This window comes from Schistocerca americana, chromosome 1, assembly GCF_021461395.2.
Source record: "Schistocerca americana isolate TAMUIC-IGC-003095 chromosome 1, iqSchAmer2.1, whole genome shotgun sequence".
NCBI classification, from domain to species: Eukaryota; Metazoa; Arthropoda; class Insecta; order Orthoptera; family Acrididae; genus Schistocerca; species Schistocerca americana.
The window spans coordinates 427828117-427848755 of NC_060119.1; the positions used below are offsets into that span (position 1 = coordinate 427828117).

General features: G+C 48.8%; 1 protein-coding gene across 2 annotated transcripts in view; it reads right to left on the bottom strand.

Annotated features, from left to right (window-relative positions):
* Nucleotides 1-20639, bottom strand: part of LOC124624220 (serine/threonine-protein kinase Nek8-like) — a 183090-nt gene that overhangs the window by 43653 nt on the left and 118798 nt on the right. The window contains exon 4 of one of the 2 annotated variants that reach the window (XM_047149094.1): nucleotides 8984-9096. In XM_047149094.1, coding sequence (XP_047005050.1) covers nucleotides 8984-9096 — 113 coding nt within the window. Of the gene's footprint in view, nucleotides 1-8938; nucleotides 9097-20639 lie in introns of both variants that reach the window. The other variant, XM_047149093.1, reaches the window with a different exon arrangement.

Below are 20639 nucleotides of genomic sequence, written 5' to 3' on the forward strand. Positions count from 1 at the left end.
ACTTGTACCAGGTTAAAATAGGGTTGGTTGGTGTTGAAGGGACCAAACAGCAAGGTCATCAGTCCCTTGTTTCAAATGTGGTCCATTCCGATAGTGTAATATCTGAAAAAAGTCAGAACGATAAAAGGTATAAGGCTAAAAAATGTAGAAGGGCAGTCACGTCAATGGTAAAAACAAAATGAGGTAAGTCAGCAAGAGAGAGAACCCAATGCTATGATAGAGGCAGGAAAAGGCCCACCTCTGAAGCAGCAGAGGCAAGACCACCTAAAAGGTGCAACCGCTAGAATGTAGAAGTACGTATGGGAAAAGGAGACTAACCATTCCTAAAAAATGATAAAAACAGAGTAAAAGGGGAGAAAAGAGGATTGCAGTCAGGGAGGGGAGTCGGTAATCTCCAAACATGGCTTACAGTGGGAGATACCCCAACACTCACCGCCCTGCCCCAACACCAGAGAGAGATTAAAAACCTTAAAACTGAGAATAAAAACCACTTTCCCGAAGGAAACCGAGAATCAGGTCGACCATCCGGGAATCATCAGCCAACATCAAAGGTAAAGTGCCGGGGAGCCTGTATTTAGCACGCTGAGCCAAAAGAAGGGGGCATTCAATCAAAATGTGGGCTACTGACTGGAAGGCTCCACAACCACAAAGTGGGGGTGGCTCATCACGCAAAAGAAAACCATGGGTCAGCCTGGTATGGCCAATGCGGAGACGACAGTGTGGTCGAGTCCTTTCAGGAGAGGCGAAAGGAAGAACGCCATACGCCTGGTGTCACCTTAATCGCAGGAAGTTTATTAGACAGCGAAGTAGCCTCCCAAGAGTTGGCCCATGATTGTGCAAAGTGGGATTTGATGTGAAGCCATAAATCTGCTGCAGGAGGGGTTACAGAAAACGGGGGGTAAGTGACTGCTCCCCCAGCCAAACGATCAGTGAGCTCATTACCCGGGATACCCACATGGCCAGGGACCCAAAGGAAGTCAACGGAACAAGCAGCATGGTGAATATCAGCGAGATGGTCATGGATGGCAGATACCAAGGGATGGCGCGAAAAACACCGGTCAATAGCCAGAAGGCCACTCATTGAGTCCGTACATAACAAAATGTGGTTGTGTTGGGACTGTTTAATAAAGGTAAGGGTCTGGGAAATTGCAATCAATTCCACGGTAAACACCCCACATGTAGGTGGCAGCAGATGATTCTCCATTCTAACAGAGGACGTAAAGGCATATCCCACATGACCAGCAGATTTAGAGCCATCAGTGTAAAAAACAACAGCATCCTGAAACTAACACAAACTTCAGCAGAAAAAGGAACGGAACACCATCAGGGGGATGGAATCTTTCAGACCTCGGCGGAGATCCATCTGAATTCGAGGCCGAGGAGTTAACCAGGGGGGCTTGGAGGGGAGGGAGCGAGGAAGACAGGACAAAGAAGGAAGCTGAAAATCACGGCAAAGAGACGCAAGGCGGAGCCCAACTGGTAAACCTGCCTGAGGGCGACATCCATAGTCTTTGAACAGGAGAGAATAGGAAGGATGAGTGGGAGAGGAACGGACAGCAAGTGCATAAGACACCAGAAGCTGGGACCACCAAACAGAAAGGGAGGGGAGGGGGGGGGGGGGCGAAAGAGATCCCAGCTTCAACCAGGAGACTATCAACAGGGCTAGTAGGGAAGGCACCAGTGGCCAAACGGATACCATGATGGTAGACTGGATCCAGCACGTGCAGTGTGGAAGGAGCAGCTGAACCATAAACTTGACAACCATAGTCCAAGTGAGACAGAACTAGAGCACGATAAGGATGGAGGAGGGAGTGGTCCACACCCCAAGAGGAGTGGGCAAGGAAGCGAAGGACATTGAGTTTACGGAAACATCCTACCTTCAGGAGTCTGATATGGGGCAGCCAAGTGAGCTTGTTGTCGAAAAGAAGACCCAGGAAACAAAACTGTGGGACCACAGGCAATCGTTGTGCAGCGAGATAGAGCTGTGGATCAGGGTGGATCGTAATACGATGACAGAAGTGGACCACTCGCGATTTTAAAGGAGAGAACTGAAACCCGTGTGAGAGGGTCCATGCAGAGGCATGCCATATAGCTCCCTGGAGCTGCCATTCTGCAGAGGCCATCGAAGAGGAACTAACCCAAATGCAGAAATCATCCACATACAGGGCAGGGGTGACCAAAGGACTGACAGAGGCCACAAGTCCATTGATAGAAATGAGGAAAAGTAGTACACTCAAGACAGAACCCTGTCAGATGCCCGCCTCCTGGGTCCATCGAGAACTAAAAACAGTACCAACCCAAACCCTGAATGACCGATGGAACAGGAACTGGTGGATAAAAATCGTGAGTGGGCCCCGAAGACCCCACTGATGAAGTGTAAGTAAGATTTGATGGCACCAGGCCATGTCATAGGCCTTGCGTAGGTCAAAAAATACTGCAACCAAATGGTGGCGCTGGGAAAAAGCCTGCTGAGCTGCAGATTCCAAGCGAAGTAAATGATCGATCAGAGACCGTCCCTCTCGGAAGCCACACTGTTAGGGGGACAATAGATCCCGAGATTCCAGGACCCAATTGAGGCGACTGGCTACCATCCATTCAAGTAACTTGCAAAAACCATTTGTCAGACTAATTGGCTGATAGCTGTCAACAAATAAGGGGTTCTTACCAGGCTTAAGAACAGGAACCACGATGCTATCCCTCCACTGAGAAGAGAAGTCACCCTGGAGCCAGATACAGTTAAACACCAGGAGAAGATGTTGCCATTGTGGAGCACTGAGATGTTGAAGCAGTTGGTTATGAATGGAGTCTGGGCCAGGGGTTGTATCATGAGAAGAAGAAAGTGCGGAAAGAATTTCCCATTCAGTAAAAGGTTCGTTGTAAGATTCTGACCGACAAGGCATAAAACATAAGGTGGAAGCTGCTTCTGGTGAAGGAAAGCAGTCTGATAGGATGTTGATGCTGATGCTGTTGCAAAATGGGTCGCAAGATGTTCCGCGAGAATCAACGTCTCTGTGCAAAGGCCATGCGGGAGGGCAAGGCCCGGGAGGGTAGACTGCCGATGGCAAACTTGGAGAGAGCAAAGTGTAGCCCATACCCGTGACATAGGGACAGTAGACCCGAGGGAATAAACAAATCGTTCCCAACACACCCGTTTGCTCTGTTTGATTAAATAACAGGATTAAGCACAAAGGCGTGTAAGGGAATAATGCTGGCAACGGATGGGTGCCTCTTAAGGTGTTGCAAAGCTCGACGGTGATCACAGATGGCAATGGCAATGGCCGTACTCCACCACAGGACTTGCCGGCGATGAAATGGTCCAGATGAGCGTGGGACAGCAAGGCTAGCAGCGTGAACAATTGCGTCAGACACTTCACATAGGACGTCATCAATACAACCCGACAAAGAGGGAGAAAACACGACCTGTGCAGTGTATAGAGGCCAATCGGCATGTTGGAAAGACCAACGAGGTAACCTGTCCATCGGGAGTGGGAAGGGAGAGAGAGAATCAACGGGAAATGGTCACTATCACAAAGGTCGTCGTGTGGCGACTAGTGTAATGAAGGGTAGAGAGAGGGAGAAGAAAGAGAAAGATCAATGGCAGAAAAGGTACCATGACCAGCACTTAAATGAGTAGGGGAGCCATAATTAAGAAGGCACAAGTCATGGTCTGTAATAAACTGATCTAGGAGAAGTCCTCGTCTATATGGAAAGGTATGATGAGCATTAAATCTCCAAGGAGGAGGAAGGGAGGAGGAAGTTGCTGAAGAAGGGCAGTTAAGGCAGCAGGTGTAAGAGTCCTGTCAGGAGGGAGGTAAAGATTGCAAACCGTGACCTTAGGGTCCAGGTGGACCCTAACAGCAACCGCTTCCAATGTAGTTTGAAGTGGAATCCACGTGCTAGCAATGTCTGTACGGACCAATGTACAAACGCCACCAGAAGCCCGCAGGGGTCCAACCCGATTTCGGCAGAAAACACTGAACCCACGGAGGGTTGGTGAGTGAGCATCAGTAAAATGAGATTCCTGTAGAGCCACACAAGCTGCAGAGTAAGACGAAATAAGGGATTTCAATTCTGGAAGGTGACCGTACTATCCATGACAATTCCAATGAATAACCACAGAACGATGATTTAAATGGAGGCTGAACAGGCTAAATCCAGTCATACCGCCGGGTCACCACCCATCACCAACAAGGAGGGGGCGACATCCATGAACGACAGGTCAGAATCCCTTTGTAAAGCCGGGGATGGGATCTCTGGTGACACCACAGGCCCTTTGTCCCAGGACTTATGTTTTGTCTTCTTGTCAGGTTGAGATCGAGGAGGGCTGTGCGGCATAAAGGAGCCAGCTGCAGCAAGATCGGAAACAGAAAGATCAGGAACAGAAAAATAGGGCGACCTGGGGGCCGACAGACCGCAGTTCTCGCGGTCGTCACATGGGAGCAGACCTTTGGCCTGGAAGGTGCTGGGAAGGGGCATCGTGGGAGGGGTGCCATTGACTGGCAGACGCCGAAGGAGTGGGACACTTCTCCAGCTGGGGATGGGGAGCAGCGCCCAGAGGAGAAGGGTCCGGGATGGGGTAAGGAAGGGGGAGGAAGGGGTGAAGATTTAACTAAAGCATAACTAGACATCATGGACACAGGGTGAAGACGTGTATACTTCTTACGAGCCTCTGTGTAGGTTAAACGATCAAGGGACTTATACCGCTGTATCTTCTTTTCCTTCTTATATATTGGGCAATCTGGTGAATGTAGAGAATGATTGCCATGACAATTAGCACACAGACAGGAGGGGGAACACAGGGACTCCCCTCATGGAGTGGACGTCCACAGTCACCACAGAGAGGGGCCTGCGAACAGCGGAAAGACGTGTGCCCAAAACGCAAGCACTTAAAACACCTCATAGGAGGTGGGATGTACAGCTTCACATCACATTGATAAACAATAATCTTTACTTTCTCAGGGAGGGTATCCCTCTCAAAGGCCAGGATAAAGGCTCCAGTATCAATGTGATTGTCCTTATGACCCTTCTGAACACGCCGAACAAAGTGAACACCCCGCCATCCGAGATTGTCCCAAAGTTCCTCATCAGTTTGTAGGATGATGCCCCTGTGAAAAATCACACCTTGAACCATAATTAGAGACTGGTGGGGGGTAATGGACACAGGAATTGTGCCAAGATGGGTACAGGCATGAAGGGCCGCAGACTGGGCAGCTGAAGCAGTTTTGATCAGCAACGAACCCGACCGCATCTTGCTCAGGGAGTCCACTTCGCCAAACTTCTCTTCAATGTGTTCCACAAAAAATAAAGGTTTGGTGTTGGTGAAAGTATCCCCATCAGTCCTGGTGCAAACCAGATAGCGGGGGAAAGGCTTTGCCCCTAGCCGACGGGCCTGACCCTCTTCCCAGGAGAGATGGCCCCAGAAGAATGGCCGGAGTTCTGGACCCGTATGTGTTTCATTTGCATAGCGTCCGCCCTGAAAGCACCCACTCCGATCAGGAGCTCTCCTCGCGGGTGCAACCCAGCCACAGCAAGGGCCATCTGACACAGCGGCCATTGCCGGGAGTTCTGATGCTCCAGGATGACGAGCAACCACTCCAAGGCTTGCATGATGTGGTCACAGCTCAGGTATCAGAAGTGTGATCCCTGTGTGTTCAGGGGGTCAACCAAAAGGGTACATAGCGACCCCACCACAGGTGCTGGCTACCGTGCTGGCTATGCACCCTAGCATCAGACAACAACGTGAAAGAAAAAGTGGGATGAACTATGAAGGCACATGGAGACACTAGGTAAGGTGCTCTTCCCCAAATGGCTCACACTATGGAAGAGAAATTTAGTAATGGAGGTCGAACCCCAGAGGGGGACCAGGGAGTGCCAAACGGAGGTGACTACGCAACAAAGCTAAATTGCAAAACTATAATAACCAGGAGGATAGCGGGGTCCAACATAAGCAAGGACACCAAGAGAGGGAGAGGAGAGGGCGAAGGGGAAGGAGCAAGGAGAGGAAAGGAGGGGAAGGGGAAGGAAATGCAGCCCTGGATAGAAGGAAGGCTGCAATAGCTCGGGGCCCCATGCTCACCACACACGTATCCACAAAAGAGTTGTGTGTGTGTGTGTGGGGGAGGGGGGGGGGGGGGGTTAAAATAGGGGCGCTGAAGTAAAAGACGTCTCACCATGCACAATTGAGAGCAGTGGGAACAAAGTGGGAGAGGATCACCACTTAAAAGATGTCGATGGCTAAAAAGACAATGCCCAATCCAGAGTCTAGGTAAAATTACCTCCTCCCAACGGCGAGGCCAGGAGTAAGGGGTCCAAGCACAGGGAAGATGTTTTATGTCCTGTAATTTATTATCCTGAACTGCAGCCAATGTGTGTGCCATGAAAGAGCAACACAACAGCATAAAACACACTGTACATCGGCAAAGGGAACAATGCGAACAGTGGGCCGAGGAAGAGAGACAGCAGCCTTTGCCGCTATATTGGCTGCCTTATTTACACGTATACCAGCATGCCCTGGGATCCAGAGGAATGCCACAGAGATGCGCCTCCTTCTCTGTCAACCTGACATGGTACAGATCCCACACTGATGAGCAATATTCAAGTATAGGTCGAACGAGAGTTTTGTAAGCCGCCACCTTTGTTGATGGACTACATTTTCTAAGGACTCTCCCAATGAATCTCAACCTGGCACCTGCCTTACCACCAATTAATTTTATATGATCATTCCACTTAAAATTGTTCCGTATGCATACTCCCAGATATTTTACAGAAGTAACTGCTACCAGATTTTGTTCCGCTATCATATAATCATACAATAAAGGATCCTTCTTTCTATGTATTCGCAATACATTACATTTGCCTATGTTAAGGGTCAGTTGCTACTCCCTGCACCAAGTGCCTATCCGCTGCAGATCTTCCTGCATTTCGCTGCAATTTTATAATGCTGCAACTTCTCTGTATACTACAGCATAATCTGTGAAAAGCCGCATGGAACTTCTGATGCAATCTACTTGGTCATTATATATATTGTGAAAAGCAATGGTCCCATAACAATCCCCTGTGGCACACCAGAGGTTACTTTAACGTCTGTAGACGTCTCTCCATTGAGAACAACATGCTGTGTTCTGTTTGCTAAAAACTCTTCAATCCAGCCCCACAGCTGGTCTGATACTCCGTAGGCTCTTACTTTGCTTATCAGGTGACAGTGCGGAACTGTATCGAACGCCTTCTGGAAGTCAAGGAAAATGGCATCTCTGGGAGCCTGTATCTAACATTTTCTGGGTCTCATGAACAAATAAAGCGAGCTGGGTCTTACACGATCGCTGTTTCCGGAATCCATGTTGATTCCTACAGAGTAGATTCTGGGTTTCCAGAAATGACATGATACGCAAGCAAAAAACATGTTCTAAAATTCTACAACAGATCGATGTCAGAGACATAGGCCTATAATTTTGCGCATTTGCTCGATGGCCCTTCTTGAAAACTAGAACTACCTGTGCTCTTTTCCAATCATTTGGAACATTCCATTCCTCTAGAGACTTGCGGTACATGGGTGTTAGAAGGGGGGCAAGTTCTTTCGCGTACTCTGTGTAGAATCGAATTGGTATACCGTCAGGTCCAGTGGACTTGACTCTGTAGAGTGATTTCAGTTGCTTTTCTATTCCTTGGACACTTAATTCAATGTCAGCCATTTTTTCGTTTGTGTGGGGATTTAGAGAAGGAACTGCAGTGCGGTCTTCCTCTGTGAAACAGCTTTGGAAAAAGGTGTTTAGTATTTCAGCTTTATGCGTGTCATCCTCTGCTTCAATGCCATTATCATCCTAGAGTGTCTGGATATGCTGTTTCAAGCCACTTACTGATTTAACGTAAGACCAGAACTTCCTAGGATTTTCTGTCAAGTTGGTACATAGAGTTGTACTTTCGAATTCACTGAAGACTTCACGCATAGCCCTCCTTACGCTAACTTTGACATCGTTTATCTTCTGTTTGTCTGAGAGGTTTTGGCTGTGTTTAAACATGCAGTGAAGCTCTCTTTGCTTTCGCAGTAGTTTCCTAACTTTATTGTTGAAGCATGGTGGGTTTTTTCCCATCCCTCACAGTTTTACTTGGCACGCACCTGTCTGAAACGCATTTTACGATTGCCTTGAACTTTTTCCATAAACACTTAACATTGTCAGTGTCGGAACAGAAATTTTCGTTTTGATCTGTTAAGTAGTCTGAAATCTGCCTCCTTTTACTCTTGCTAAACAGATAAACATTCCTCCCTTTTTTATATTCCTCTTTACTTCCATATTCAGGGATGCTGCAACGGCCTTATGATCACTGATTCCCTGTTCTGCGCTTAGAGTGTCGAAAAGTTCGGGTCTGTTATCAGTAGGTCCAAGATGTTATCTCCATGAGTCGGTTCTCTGTTTAATTGCTCGAGGTAATTTTCGCATAGTGCACTCAGTATAATGTCACTCGATTCTCTGTCCCTATCACCTGTCCTAAACATCTGAGTGTCCCAGTCTATATCTGGTAAATTGAAATCTCCACTTAAGACTATAACATGCTGAGTAAATTTATGTGAAATGTATTCCAGATTTTCTCTCAGTTGTTCTGCCACTAATACTGCTGAGTCGGGAAGTTGGTAAAAGGAGCCAATTATTAACCTAGCTCAGTTGTTGAGTATAACCTCATCAGGATGACATTTCTTGGCAGCTGTCTTTAATTCAATTGCTCTCTCATGTATAACAAAAGCGTACATGACTAAGAGAGATTTTACTGAGAAAGTGAATTAAAAGTGTATATAACTAGATTTTTCTGCTAAAATGTACAGATTTTACAATTAACTTTCTACCTATTATTACAAATCTCCAGGAAGAAACAGATAACCTTCATTGTTATCAATAATCAGATTTGTAAAAAAGGTTGTGGATTAGGAAGAGACTTGTCAGAATACCTGGCAAGAATCTTCGAAATGCCAAAGTCACCAATCTTGAGGCACCTGTGATTTGCAGTTAGCAGTATATTGCTGGATGTGATGTCACGGTGCAGGACGTTGAGTGAGTGGATGTGGTAGAGTGCCAGCACCAACTGTGATGCCCAAGTCACAACATCCTGAAAACCAACAGATGTAACACATGGACCAGGTTCATAGGATGTGAAATTTATTTAACCAAAATAATAAGGGAACAAAATTTGGAACAAGATTTGGCTGTTGAGCTTAATTTCTGTTGCATGAAATTCATAAGCAGTGTCTAAATTAACACAAGAAATTTAACAATATTTTGACATCAGAAATATTTAAGGAAACAGTCTTACCATCTTATAGAGCAAAATGTGTACTGAGAACTCTTACAAATCTGGAATACCTGCAATAATGCAAGAACCTTGGAATACGATTAATGTGTCTTTTTCTGGGCCACATCAAAGTAGTGTCCAGATCAGGTAACTTTTTTAACGGTCTAATTCTTTATTTCTGTTGTCAGTCATAAACCCAGAAATGAGTGTTTCACATTACCACTGTCTCATTACAACTGAAGAAGCATAGAAGGTTCCATACTTTTTCAATAAATAGCAGGGTTAGACACTATTTGATAGGGTACATGTTGCTCAATTAGAGACTGTTAATACTTAACATTAAGGTACTCTGTTGGAATCTGCATTAAACAAATAGTATCAGAAATAATGCCTGGTGACTGAATATTCAGCAGAGGATAATCTGCATGTCAAATCAAGAGCTTTTTTTTTTTTTTTTTTTTTTTTTTTTTTTTTTTTTTTTTTTTTTTTTTTTTTTTTTTTTTTTTGGTAGGGTTTAAGGGCGCTCAACTGCTGAGGTCATTAGCGCCCAGTCACTGGTGTTAGAGCACAAGGAACCTGCTAAAACTCAAGGGGATGGGGGGACATCAAAAGGACCTGACAAAGATGCAGATGAAATAAGTAAAAAGGTTAAATGTCTTTGGTCAAGCCAGTTAAAGTTATAAAACGCAGAAGACGAGCAGCTGCTCGAGCGTCATCAGCTAAAACATCCGGTAAGGTAGATGGCAGGGACAGGACAACACGAAATTGACTAAAACGGGGACACGACAATAAAACATGGCGCACCGTTAATGCCTGACCACAAGGGCACTGCGGGGCTGGGTCACCAGAGAGCAGGTAGCGGTGGCTAAACCGGCAATGCCCAATCCGCAACCTGATCAGAAGGACCTCCTCGCGCCGAGATGGTCGGGAGGAAGTTGTCCAAGCAGTTGGGAGCGGTTTTACTGCCTGGAGCTTGTTTCCTTGGAGGGATGACCAAGCATCCCACCACAAGGACACAAGCCTCTTACATACATCCCCACAAACGTCAGATGACGGGACACAATGGGAGGCTGGCCGAGGCTGGAGGACTGCAGCCTTGGCTGCAGCATCCGCAGCCTCATTCCCAGGCACTCCTACATGTCCGGGGACCCACAGAAAGCTGACAGAACCGCCGTTATCAGCGAAACAATGGAGGGACTGCTGTATTCGTTGAATCAAGGGATGGACCGGATAGGGAGCCCCAAGGCTCTGAAGAGCACTGAGTGAGTCAGTGCAGAGGACATACGATGAATGGCGGTGGCGGCGGGCATACTGAATGGCCTGATGGAGAGCAAAAAGCTCGGCCGTAAAGCTGGAACATTGGTCAAGGAGCCGGTATTTAAAGGTGGCGGTCCCGACGACAAAGGCACAGCCGACACCATCATCAGTTTTGGAGCCATCGGTGTAAATAAAGGTGTGACCAGCAAGTCGAGCACGAAGTTCGACAAACCATGAGCAATACACTGCAGCCGGAGTACCCTCCTTCGGGAGTGAGCTGAGGTCGAGATAAATACGAACCGGAGCCTGGAGCCAAGGTGGTGTCGGGCTCTCACCCTCTCTGAAGGTGGTAGGGAGGGAAAAATCCAATTGTCGAAGCAGGCGACGGAAGCGGACTCCGGGGGGCAGCAGGGCAGACACATACAACCCGTACTGACGGTCGAGAGAATCGGCGAAGAAGGACTTGTAAGAGGGGTGTTCGGGCATAGACAACAGCCGGCAGGCATACCGACACAGCAGTATGTCGCGCCGGTAGGTCAATGGTAACTCGGCAGCTTCAGCGTAAAGACTCTCGACAGGACTAGTGTAGAAGGCTCCGGTCGCAAGACGTATCCCCCGATGGTGGATGGAGTTGAGCCGGCGTAAGAGGGATGGCCGAGCAGACGAGTAGACGAAGCTCCCACAATCCAGCTTCGATCGGACTATGGACCGATACAAGCGAAGCAGGACAGTGCGATCCGCTCCCCAAGATGAACCGCTAAGAACTCTGAGGACATTAAGGGAACGTGTACAACGGGCCGCCAAATAAGAGACATGTGGAGACCAACACAGTTTCCGGTCCAACGTGAGCCCTAGAAACTTAGTTGTGTCCACGAATGGGAGAACAACGGGACCGAGATGTAAGGATGGCGGAAGGAACGCTTTATATCGCCAAAAGTTGATACAAACCGTTTTCTCTTCAGAGAACCGGAAGCCATTTGCCACGCTCCATGAGTAGAGGCTGTCTAGACAACGCTGGAGGCAGCGCTCCAGGAGGCATGTTCTCTGGGCACTGCAGTAGATCGCGAAGTCATCGACAAAGAGAGAGCCTGAGCCATTAGGTGGAATGCAATCCATAATTGGATTGATCGCAATGGCAAAAAGGGCTACGCTCAAGACAGAGCCCTGAGGCACTCCGTTCTCCTGGAGGAAGACTTCGGACAATACGGAACCCACACGTACCCTAAACTTTCGATCCGTTAAAAAGGAATCAATAAAAAGGGGCAGACGACCGCGTAGGCCCCACTTGTGCATAGTGCGGAGGATACCTCCTCTCCAACAGGTATCATAAGCCTTCTCCAAGTCGAAGAACACGGCTACCGTTTGGAGCCTTCGCAAAAAGTTGTTCATGATGAATGTCGACAAGGTCACAAGGTGGTCAACAGCGGAGCGGCGGCAACGAAAGCCGCATTGGACATTAGTAAGTAGTCGTCAAGATTCAAGAATCCAAACTAACCGAGCATTAACCATGCGCTCCATCACCTTACAGACACAGCTTGTAAGAGAAATGGGGCGGTAACTAGAAGGAAGGTGTCTATCCTTCCCGGGTTTGGGTATAGGAACAACAACGGCGTCACGCCAACGCATGGGGACCTGACCTTCGGTCCAGACGCGATTGTAGGTACGAAGAAGGAAGCTTTTGCCCGCCGGAGAAAGGTGTGCCAGCATCTGAACGTGAATGGCATCTGGCCCCGGAGCAGAGGACCGGGACAGTGCAAGCGCACGTTCGAGTTCCCGCATAGTAAAGGGGGCATTGTAAGTTTCCAGATTCAGCGAGTGGAAGGAAGGTCGCCGAGCCTCGTCTGCCTCTTTCCTGGGAAGGAAGGCAGGATGGTAATGGGCGGAGCTTGAAACCTCCGCGAAAAAGCGGCCAAAGGCGTTGGAGACAGCCACAGGATCAACAAGGACCTCATTACCTGAGGTCAGGCCAGGTACTGAGGAGTGGGCCTTAATGCCCGACAGCCGGCGCAGGCTACCCCAAACAACGGAAGAGGGAGTAAAACTGGTAAAGGAGCTCGTGAAAGAGGCCCAGCAAGCTTTTTTGCTGTCTTTGATGACTCTACGGCATTGCGCTCGGAGTCGTTTGTATTCAATACAATTCGCCAACGTAGGATGGCGGCGAAAGGTGCGTGAAGCACATCGTCGAGCACGGATAGCGTCCCTACAAGCCTCGTTCCACCAGGGGACGGAAACGCGACGTGAAGAAGAAGTAGTACGAGGTATGGAACGTTCGGCAGCATGGATAATAACAGCCGTGAGGTATTCGACCTGACTGTCACAACTGGGAAAATCGCGGTCCAGAAAGGTCGCCAGGGAGGAGTAAAGTCCCCAGTCAGCTTTCAGTATGTTCCAGCGCGAAGGACGTGGGGATGGGGTGTGGTGCAGGAGACGAACGACACAGGGGAAGTGGTCGCTCGAATAGGTTTCAGAAAGGACATACCACTCGAACCGACGGGCAAGAGTGGTAGAACAGATCGAGAGGTCCAAGTGGGAGTAGGTATGAGTAGAGTCCGAGAGGAAAGTCGGGGCGCCGGTATTGAGCCAGACAAGATTGAGATGGTTGAAGACATCCGCCAAGAGTGAGCCTCTTTGACAGGATGCAGGAGAGCCCCAAAGGGGATGATGGGCATTGAAGTCGCCAAACAATAAGAACGGCGGGGGAAGCTGATCGATCAGGTGCATCATGTCAGCCCGACTTACAGCAGATGACGGTGGAGTGTAGACGGTACAAACTGAAAAAGTAAAAGCAGAAAGAGTAATGCGGATAGCTATTGCTTGGAGTGGGGTGGTCAATGGGATGGGATGGTAATAGACATCGTCCCGAACGAGCAACACGACCCCACCATGAGCTGGGATACCGTCCACAGGGGCGAGGTCATACCGCTCCGAGGTATAGTGGGAAAAGGCAATACGGTCAGTCGGGCGCAACTTGGTTTCCTGGAGACCAAGGACAAGCGGACAGTGCAGGCGGAGGAGCAGTTGTAATTCCTCCCGATTAGATCGAATACCTCTTATGTTCCAATGAAACAACGCCATTGCTAGTCAAAAAGTTGGGGGAACGAGACGGGGAAGAACTGTTCACCTCGATGGCCGCGGAGGGCCAGGTTGCGAGGCAACAACGCTACAACTGACGGCAGGCGGATCCGGTTCCATCGACTCATCGCCAGCTGCGGCCACTGTCCCTGATTGTGTAGGAGGGGCCGCATCATTTGCCGACAAAAGGCCGGCGGAACGCCTGGCAGCAGAGCGTCCCGGCGAAACTGAGGACGGCCGGGAGCAGCGACTCACGGATGAAGCGTCAGATGAAACGCGCCGGGGTGGAGAGGGGGAAAGAGATTTCTTCTTGGAGGCCTTCTTGGAAGGCCGAGGAGGCACAGGGATGGTGGGCTGGACCCGAAGAAGGACCTCACGCGCGGGGTCTGTTTTGGAACGCCGGACCTCGGAAGCTGGGGTCCGGAACGTTTCCCCGATGGACGCCTGAGAAGAGGATCGCTTCTCAGGTGGCGTGGGGGGAGGAGGAGGAGGAAGGGTGGCCCCTGGGGCAGGGGGGGGGAGGAGGAGTTGGAAGGGAGGGATTTGGGAGGCGGAGGCAGAGCCCCCTGACGGGCAGAGGAGGCGGAGGGGGGACAGGATAGAGGTGAGGATACAGCAGAAGGAGTGGACACTACTGAGGCAAACGAAGTGGCCAGTGACACGGGATGAAGGCGGTCATACTTCTTCCTGGCCTCAGAATAAGAGAGCCGATCCAAAGTTTTGATTTCTTGTATCTTTTTCTCCTTCTGATAGGCGGGGCAGTCTGGGGACCTAGGCGAGTGGACGCCAGGACAATTAGGGCACCGAGGTGGTGGGGTGCAAGTATGTTCCTCACGAAGAGGACGTCCACAGTCGCCACAAAGGGGCTCAGCCTCACACCGGGACGACATGTGCCCAAAGCGCAAACACCTAAAACAGCGCATAGGAGGCGGGACGTAAGGTCGCACGTCGCACCGGTAGCACATCACCTTTACCTTCTCCGGGAGAACGTCCCCCTCGAAGGCGAGGATAAAGGCCCCGGTGTCGATGCGACGGTCTTTGGGGCCGCGCTGGACTCGCCGGACGAAATGCACGCCGCGGCGCTCCAGGTTGGCCCTGAGCTCCTCATCAGATTGTAGCAGGAGGTCACGATGAAAAATAACCCCCTGCGTCCTATTTAGTGCCAGATGTGGGACAATGGAGACTGGGATGTCCCCTAGGCGGTCGCACGCCTGGAGTGCCGCCGATTGTGTGGCAGAGGTGGTCTTGATAAGAATGGACCCTGATCGCATCTTGCTGAGAGCCTCGATTTCCCCGAAGACGTCCTCAATGTGTTGAACAAAGAACATGGGCTTGGAGGTGGCGAACGTCCCCCCATCTGTTCGAGAACAGACCAAATAGCGGGGGAAGTACTTCGCCCCAAGCCGGCCGGCCTGTCCCTCCTCCCATGGAGTGGCCAAGGGGGAAAGGGCAGGAGAACCAGAACTAGAAACGGTACCTTTTCTTTTGGAAGACTCGGCCGCAGAGCGACCTGATACGTGTTGACGTTTCATGTGCGAAACGTCCACCCCGATACCACCCACTCCGACCAGGGGCTCTCCCCACGGGCGCCACCCAGCCGCAGCAAGGGCTACCTGGCAGGATGACCATTGCCGGGAGTCCTGATGCCCCAAGGAGACGGGCATCTACTCCTTGGCCAACGTGGGGAGGGTGCAGCTCAGGTATCGGCAGTACGATCCCTGTGTTGTCAGGGGGCTACAACCTAGAGGGTACATGACGACCCCACCACAACGGGCTGGCTACCGTGCTGGATTTCTGGTGCCATGGAAAGTCCATCATGATCGCTGGTGCAGATGGAGATGCACTATGGGCGTAACTTGGACAACCCATCAGGCGTTTAGGCCCAATTTGAGGAATAATGGGTATGGTGACAACGCCGGTGCAATGCTGAGTGCCAAGGTCTTAGTGCACTTAGGACCAGTGGTACACCATGTAAGGTGTCCTTCCCCAAAAGGCTCGTACTTCTGTAGAATTTTGAAAAATGGAGGTCAAACCCCAAGGGGGACCATCACATTAAGGCCAAAACATTTGAGACTCCTTTTAGTCGCCTCTTACGACAGGCAGGAATACCGCGGGCCTATTCTTGCCCCCGAACCCGCAGGGGGATCAAATCAAGAGTGTAGACGGCAGGAATAGAAAGAAGCCTATGAGATGTGTGGGTCTGTATGTTGCAGGTCACACTGACACTGGACCAGGACACAGGAAAAAGGTTCCCTGGACTGATACATCTACATCTATGTGATTACTCTGCTATTCACAAGAAAGTGCATGGCAGAGGGTTCAATGAACTATCTTCAAGCTGTCTTTCTACTGGCACGCGGTAAAAACGAGCACTTAAATTTTTCTATGCAAGTCCTGTTTTCTCTTATTTTATCCTGATGATCATTTCTCCCTATGTAGGTGGGTGTCAACAGAATGTTTTCACAATCAGAGGAGAAAACTGGTGATTGAAATTTCATGAGAAGATCCCATCGCAACGAAAAACACCTTTGTTTTAATGATTGTCACTCCAATTTACGTATTATGTCTGTGACACTATCTCACCTATTTCACAATAATACAAAACAAGCTGCCCTTCTTTTTTGAAGTCATCCATCAGTCCCACCTAATGCGGATCCCACACTTTACAGCAATACTCCAGAATAGGGTGGACAAGTGTGGTATAAGCAGTCTCTTTAGTAGACCTATTGCACCTTCTAAGTGTTCTGCCGATGAATCGCAGTCTTTGGTTTGATCTACCCACAATATTATCTGTGTGATCGTTCCAATTTAGGTTATTTGTAAATTTATTCCCTAAGTATTTAGTTGAATTTACAGCCTCCAGATTTGTGTGGCTTATTGCGCAATTGAAATTTAGCTGATTTCTTTTAGTACTCATGTGAATAACTTCACACTTTTCCTTATTCAGGGTCAATTGCCACTTTTTGCACCATACAGATACTTTATCTAAATCATTTTGCAAGTCTTTTTGATCACCTGATGACTTTACAAGATGGTAAATGACAGCATCATCTGCAAACAATCTAAGACAGCTACTCAGATTGACTCATATGTCATTAATATAGATCAGGAACAATAGAGGGCCTGTAACACTTCCTTGGGGAACACCAGTTATTACTTCTGTTACATGTTGGTAAAAGCCAATGGTAGGGTATGAGTAACTTGAGAGCAACACAATGCTTTGTGTATCACTTTTTAATGGCCAATATTCAGGCAGATGGTGGAAATATTCAGGTACGCAGGATGTTTACAAGGGATGAAATGCTTGTCATTGTCTCTCATACAAGGAAGATAAAAGAACTCAAAAAAAAGTGTTTAATGCCCCTTTGAAGACAAGGTCATTAGAAATGGATCACAACCTCTGATTAGATAAGGACAGGGTAGGAAATTGGTCATGGCCTTTTGAGGTAACCATCCTTTAATTCACTTTAAGAAATTTAAAGAAATCATAGAAAACCCAAAAATCTTTATGGCTGGATGAGATTTGAGCTACCATCCTCTGAAATATGAGCCCAATTTCCTACTACTGTGCCAACTCACTGGGTGCTGGCAAAGGAACACACTGTCTGGTCATGTGGATCCATTTGTATGACCTTTATGTCAAGTGATTTCAATTCTCCTGAAGGTATCTGAAGTGCCATCAAGCAAGGTGGTGAGCTTTGGATGTGCCTCTGATCAGTTGCAGTGATGGTTGAGTGTTCATGGATTACAATGGCTGCCTGGCACAGCATTGCCAGAACAAAATACCCTTCAACTCACTGGTAGGTGATTGTCTGTAATTGAACTGCTCGAGGCCTCAGCATCTTTAACAGAGAGCAGAAGTGAACTTTTTGTGGCAGGTAGGCCAGTAAGCCCAAGGATACTGATATAGATAAGGTTATTTACATATACAGTGAAAATATACTTAATTCAACAGATAATAAACCAGAAGCTACCGGCATTTTCTGTGACCTGTCAAAAGCCTTTGACTATGTGAATCACAGAATTCTCTTATGTAAATTAGAACATTACAGTGTCATTGGCAGTGCTGCAAAAGGGTTTGAGTCCTATCTAACTAACAGGAAACACAGGGTGTTGTCATGAAATATCTGTGGAGTACACAATCAGTCTTCTTCAAATTGGGAATTAATTACATGTACTGTTCCTCGAAGTTCCATCTTGAGTTCACACTTTTTCTTGTGTACATTAATGACCTCTTGCCTGTTGCATTGACAGATGCTAAGATTGTTTTGTTTGCAAAATATTTGAACATTGCAATATGGCTGCTTATCAAACTACCTGACATTAATAAATGGCTTAAAGCTAATTCACTGTCTTTTTTGGAAAGACCCACTATATGCAGTTCAGAACCTGTAAGAGATTTCCTTCCAGCATATGTGTACCATATGATGACATGCAGATAGAAGACGTTGACAGTGTTAAATTTTTGGGATTACAACTCTATAATAAATTCTGTTGGGAAGAGCATATCACAGAATTGCTGAAGTGTCTAAGTCTATATTTGCAGGCTGAATGATGTCAGATGTGGGAGATACAAATACTCATAACAAACAAGTGGTCCACTTATTTCTTGGCAACAGCTTGTCAGTGGCCATTCACGTGGGCAGACAGGTTGTTGGTTGTCATGCCCACAAAGAATGCAGCACAGTGGTTGCAGTTTACCTTGGAGATTACATGACTCGTTTCACAGGTAGCCCTGCCTTTAATGGGATAGGTGAGATGTTTGTGGCCAGACTGGAGTAGGTAGTGGTTGGTTGGTTGGTTGGTTGGTTTGGGGGGGAGTAAAGGGACCAGACTGCTATGGTCATCGGTCCCTTTTTCCAAAGACAAAGAACACCCACAGAGAATAAAAAAGGAACAGAAGAGATCACAAGAGAAACTGAGACAAGGACAAGACAAAACGAACTAAAACCACACAGAGTGTGACGGTGGTTGGCCGACCATAGAAATAAAAAAGGAAAAGCCAACCACTTAGAAACACATAAAAAAAAAAAAAAAAAAAAAAAAAAAAAAAAAAAAAAAAAAAAAAAAAAAAAAAAATCTGTTGAAAAGCAGAGGCCAAAGGCCAGAATCAACACAAAACAATAAAATAAAACAGAAACACTCAGATTAAATGATAAAATCCCCCTGCCCGAATAAAACGTAAAACTAAGTCAGCCATAGTGGAGTCGTCTGTCAAAAGGGCAGGGAGCGCATCAGGCAGCGCAAATGTCTGCCTGACCACAGCTAAAAGGGGGCAGGCCAGCAAAATGTGGGCCACTGTCAAAGCCGCCCCACAGCAACATAGAGGAGGGTCCTCCCGGCGCAGTAAATAACTGTGTGTTAGCCGGGAGTGGCCAATGCGGAGCCGACAAAGGACGACGGAGTCCCTGCGGTTGGCTCGCATGGATGACCGCCACACAGTCGTCGTCTCCTTAATGGCACGGAGTTTATTGGGTGTAATCGGATCGCGCCATTCAGCGTCCCAAAGCGCAAAAACTTTTCGGCGGAGGACTGCCTGCAAATCAGTCTCTGGGAGGCCAACATCCAGAGACGGTTTACACGTGGCCGCTTTCGCCAGGCGGTCAACATGGTCATTGCCCAGGATACCGACATGACCGGGGGTCCACACAAAGACCACAGAGCGACCGCAACGCGCAAGAGTATGCAGGGACTCATGGATAGCCATCACCAGACGAGAACGAGGAAAACACTGGTCGAGAGCTCGTAAACCGCTCAGGGAATCGCTACAGATCACGAAGGACTCACCTGAGCAGGAGCGGATATACTCTAGGGCTCGAAAGATGGCTACTAGCTCAGCAGTGTAAACGCTGCAGCCAGCCGCCAAGGACAGTTGTTCGGAATGGTCCCCTAGAGTTAGCGCATACCCGACACGACCAGCAACCATCGAACCGTCGGTGTAAACAATTCCAGAGCCCTGATACGTGGCAAGGATGGAATAAAAGCGGCGGCGGAAGGCCTCTGGAGGGACCGAGTCCGTCGAGCCCTGTGCCAAGTCGAGCAACACACCACGGGGGTGTACGCAGAGGCGCCTGGAAAGGAGGCGGAACAGGGAAAAACCCAAGCCCGCAGAGAAGCTCCTTGACGCGTACGGCGATCGAACAACCCGACCGGGGCCGACGGTCCGGCAGATGGACGACCGACTGCGGGAACAGGACACGGTAATTTGGATGCCCGGGCAAACTAAAAACATGGGCAGCATAAGCAGCCAGTGATTGTTGGCATCGTACCCGCAGTGGAGGTACACCTGCCTCCACTAGTACACTGTCCACAGGGCTGGTGCGGAAAGCACCAGTGGCAAGGCGTATCCCGCTGTGGAGAATTGGGTCCAGCACCCGTAACGCAGATGGGGATGCTGAGCCATAAGCCAGGCTCCCATAATCCAGACGGGACTGGATTAACGCCTGGTAGAGCCGCAACAGGGTAGAGCGGTCGGCGCCCCAGCGGGTGTGGCTCAAGCATCTCAGAGCGTTTAGATGCCGCCAACACGTCTGTTTCAGCTGCCGGATATGAGGCAGCCAAGTCAACCGGGCATCGAAAACCACCCCCAAAAACCTGTGGGTCTCCACCACAGCAAGGAGTTCGTTGGCAAGATAAAGCCGCGGCTCAGGATGGACTGTTCGGCGCCGGCAGAAATGCATAACGCGGGTCTTGGCTGCCGAAAACTGAAACCCATGCGCTACAGCCCAAGACTGCGCCTTACGGATAGCGCCCTGTAGCTGACGTTCAACAGCTGCAATGCCAGTAGAGCTGTAGTAAAGGCAGAAGTCGTCAGCATACAGGGAAGCGGAGACAGAATTTCCCACGGCCACAGCAAGCCCGTTAATGGCTATTAAAAACAGACAGACACTTAAAACAGAGCCCTGTGGCACACCGTTCTCCTGGACGTGGGAGGAACTATACGAGGCCGCGACTTGCACGCAGAAGGTACGACACGACAGAAAATTGCGGATAAAAATCGGCAGAGGACCCCGAAGACCCCATCCATGAAG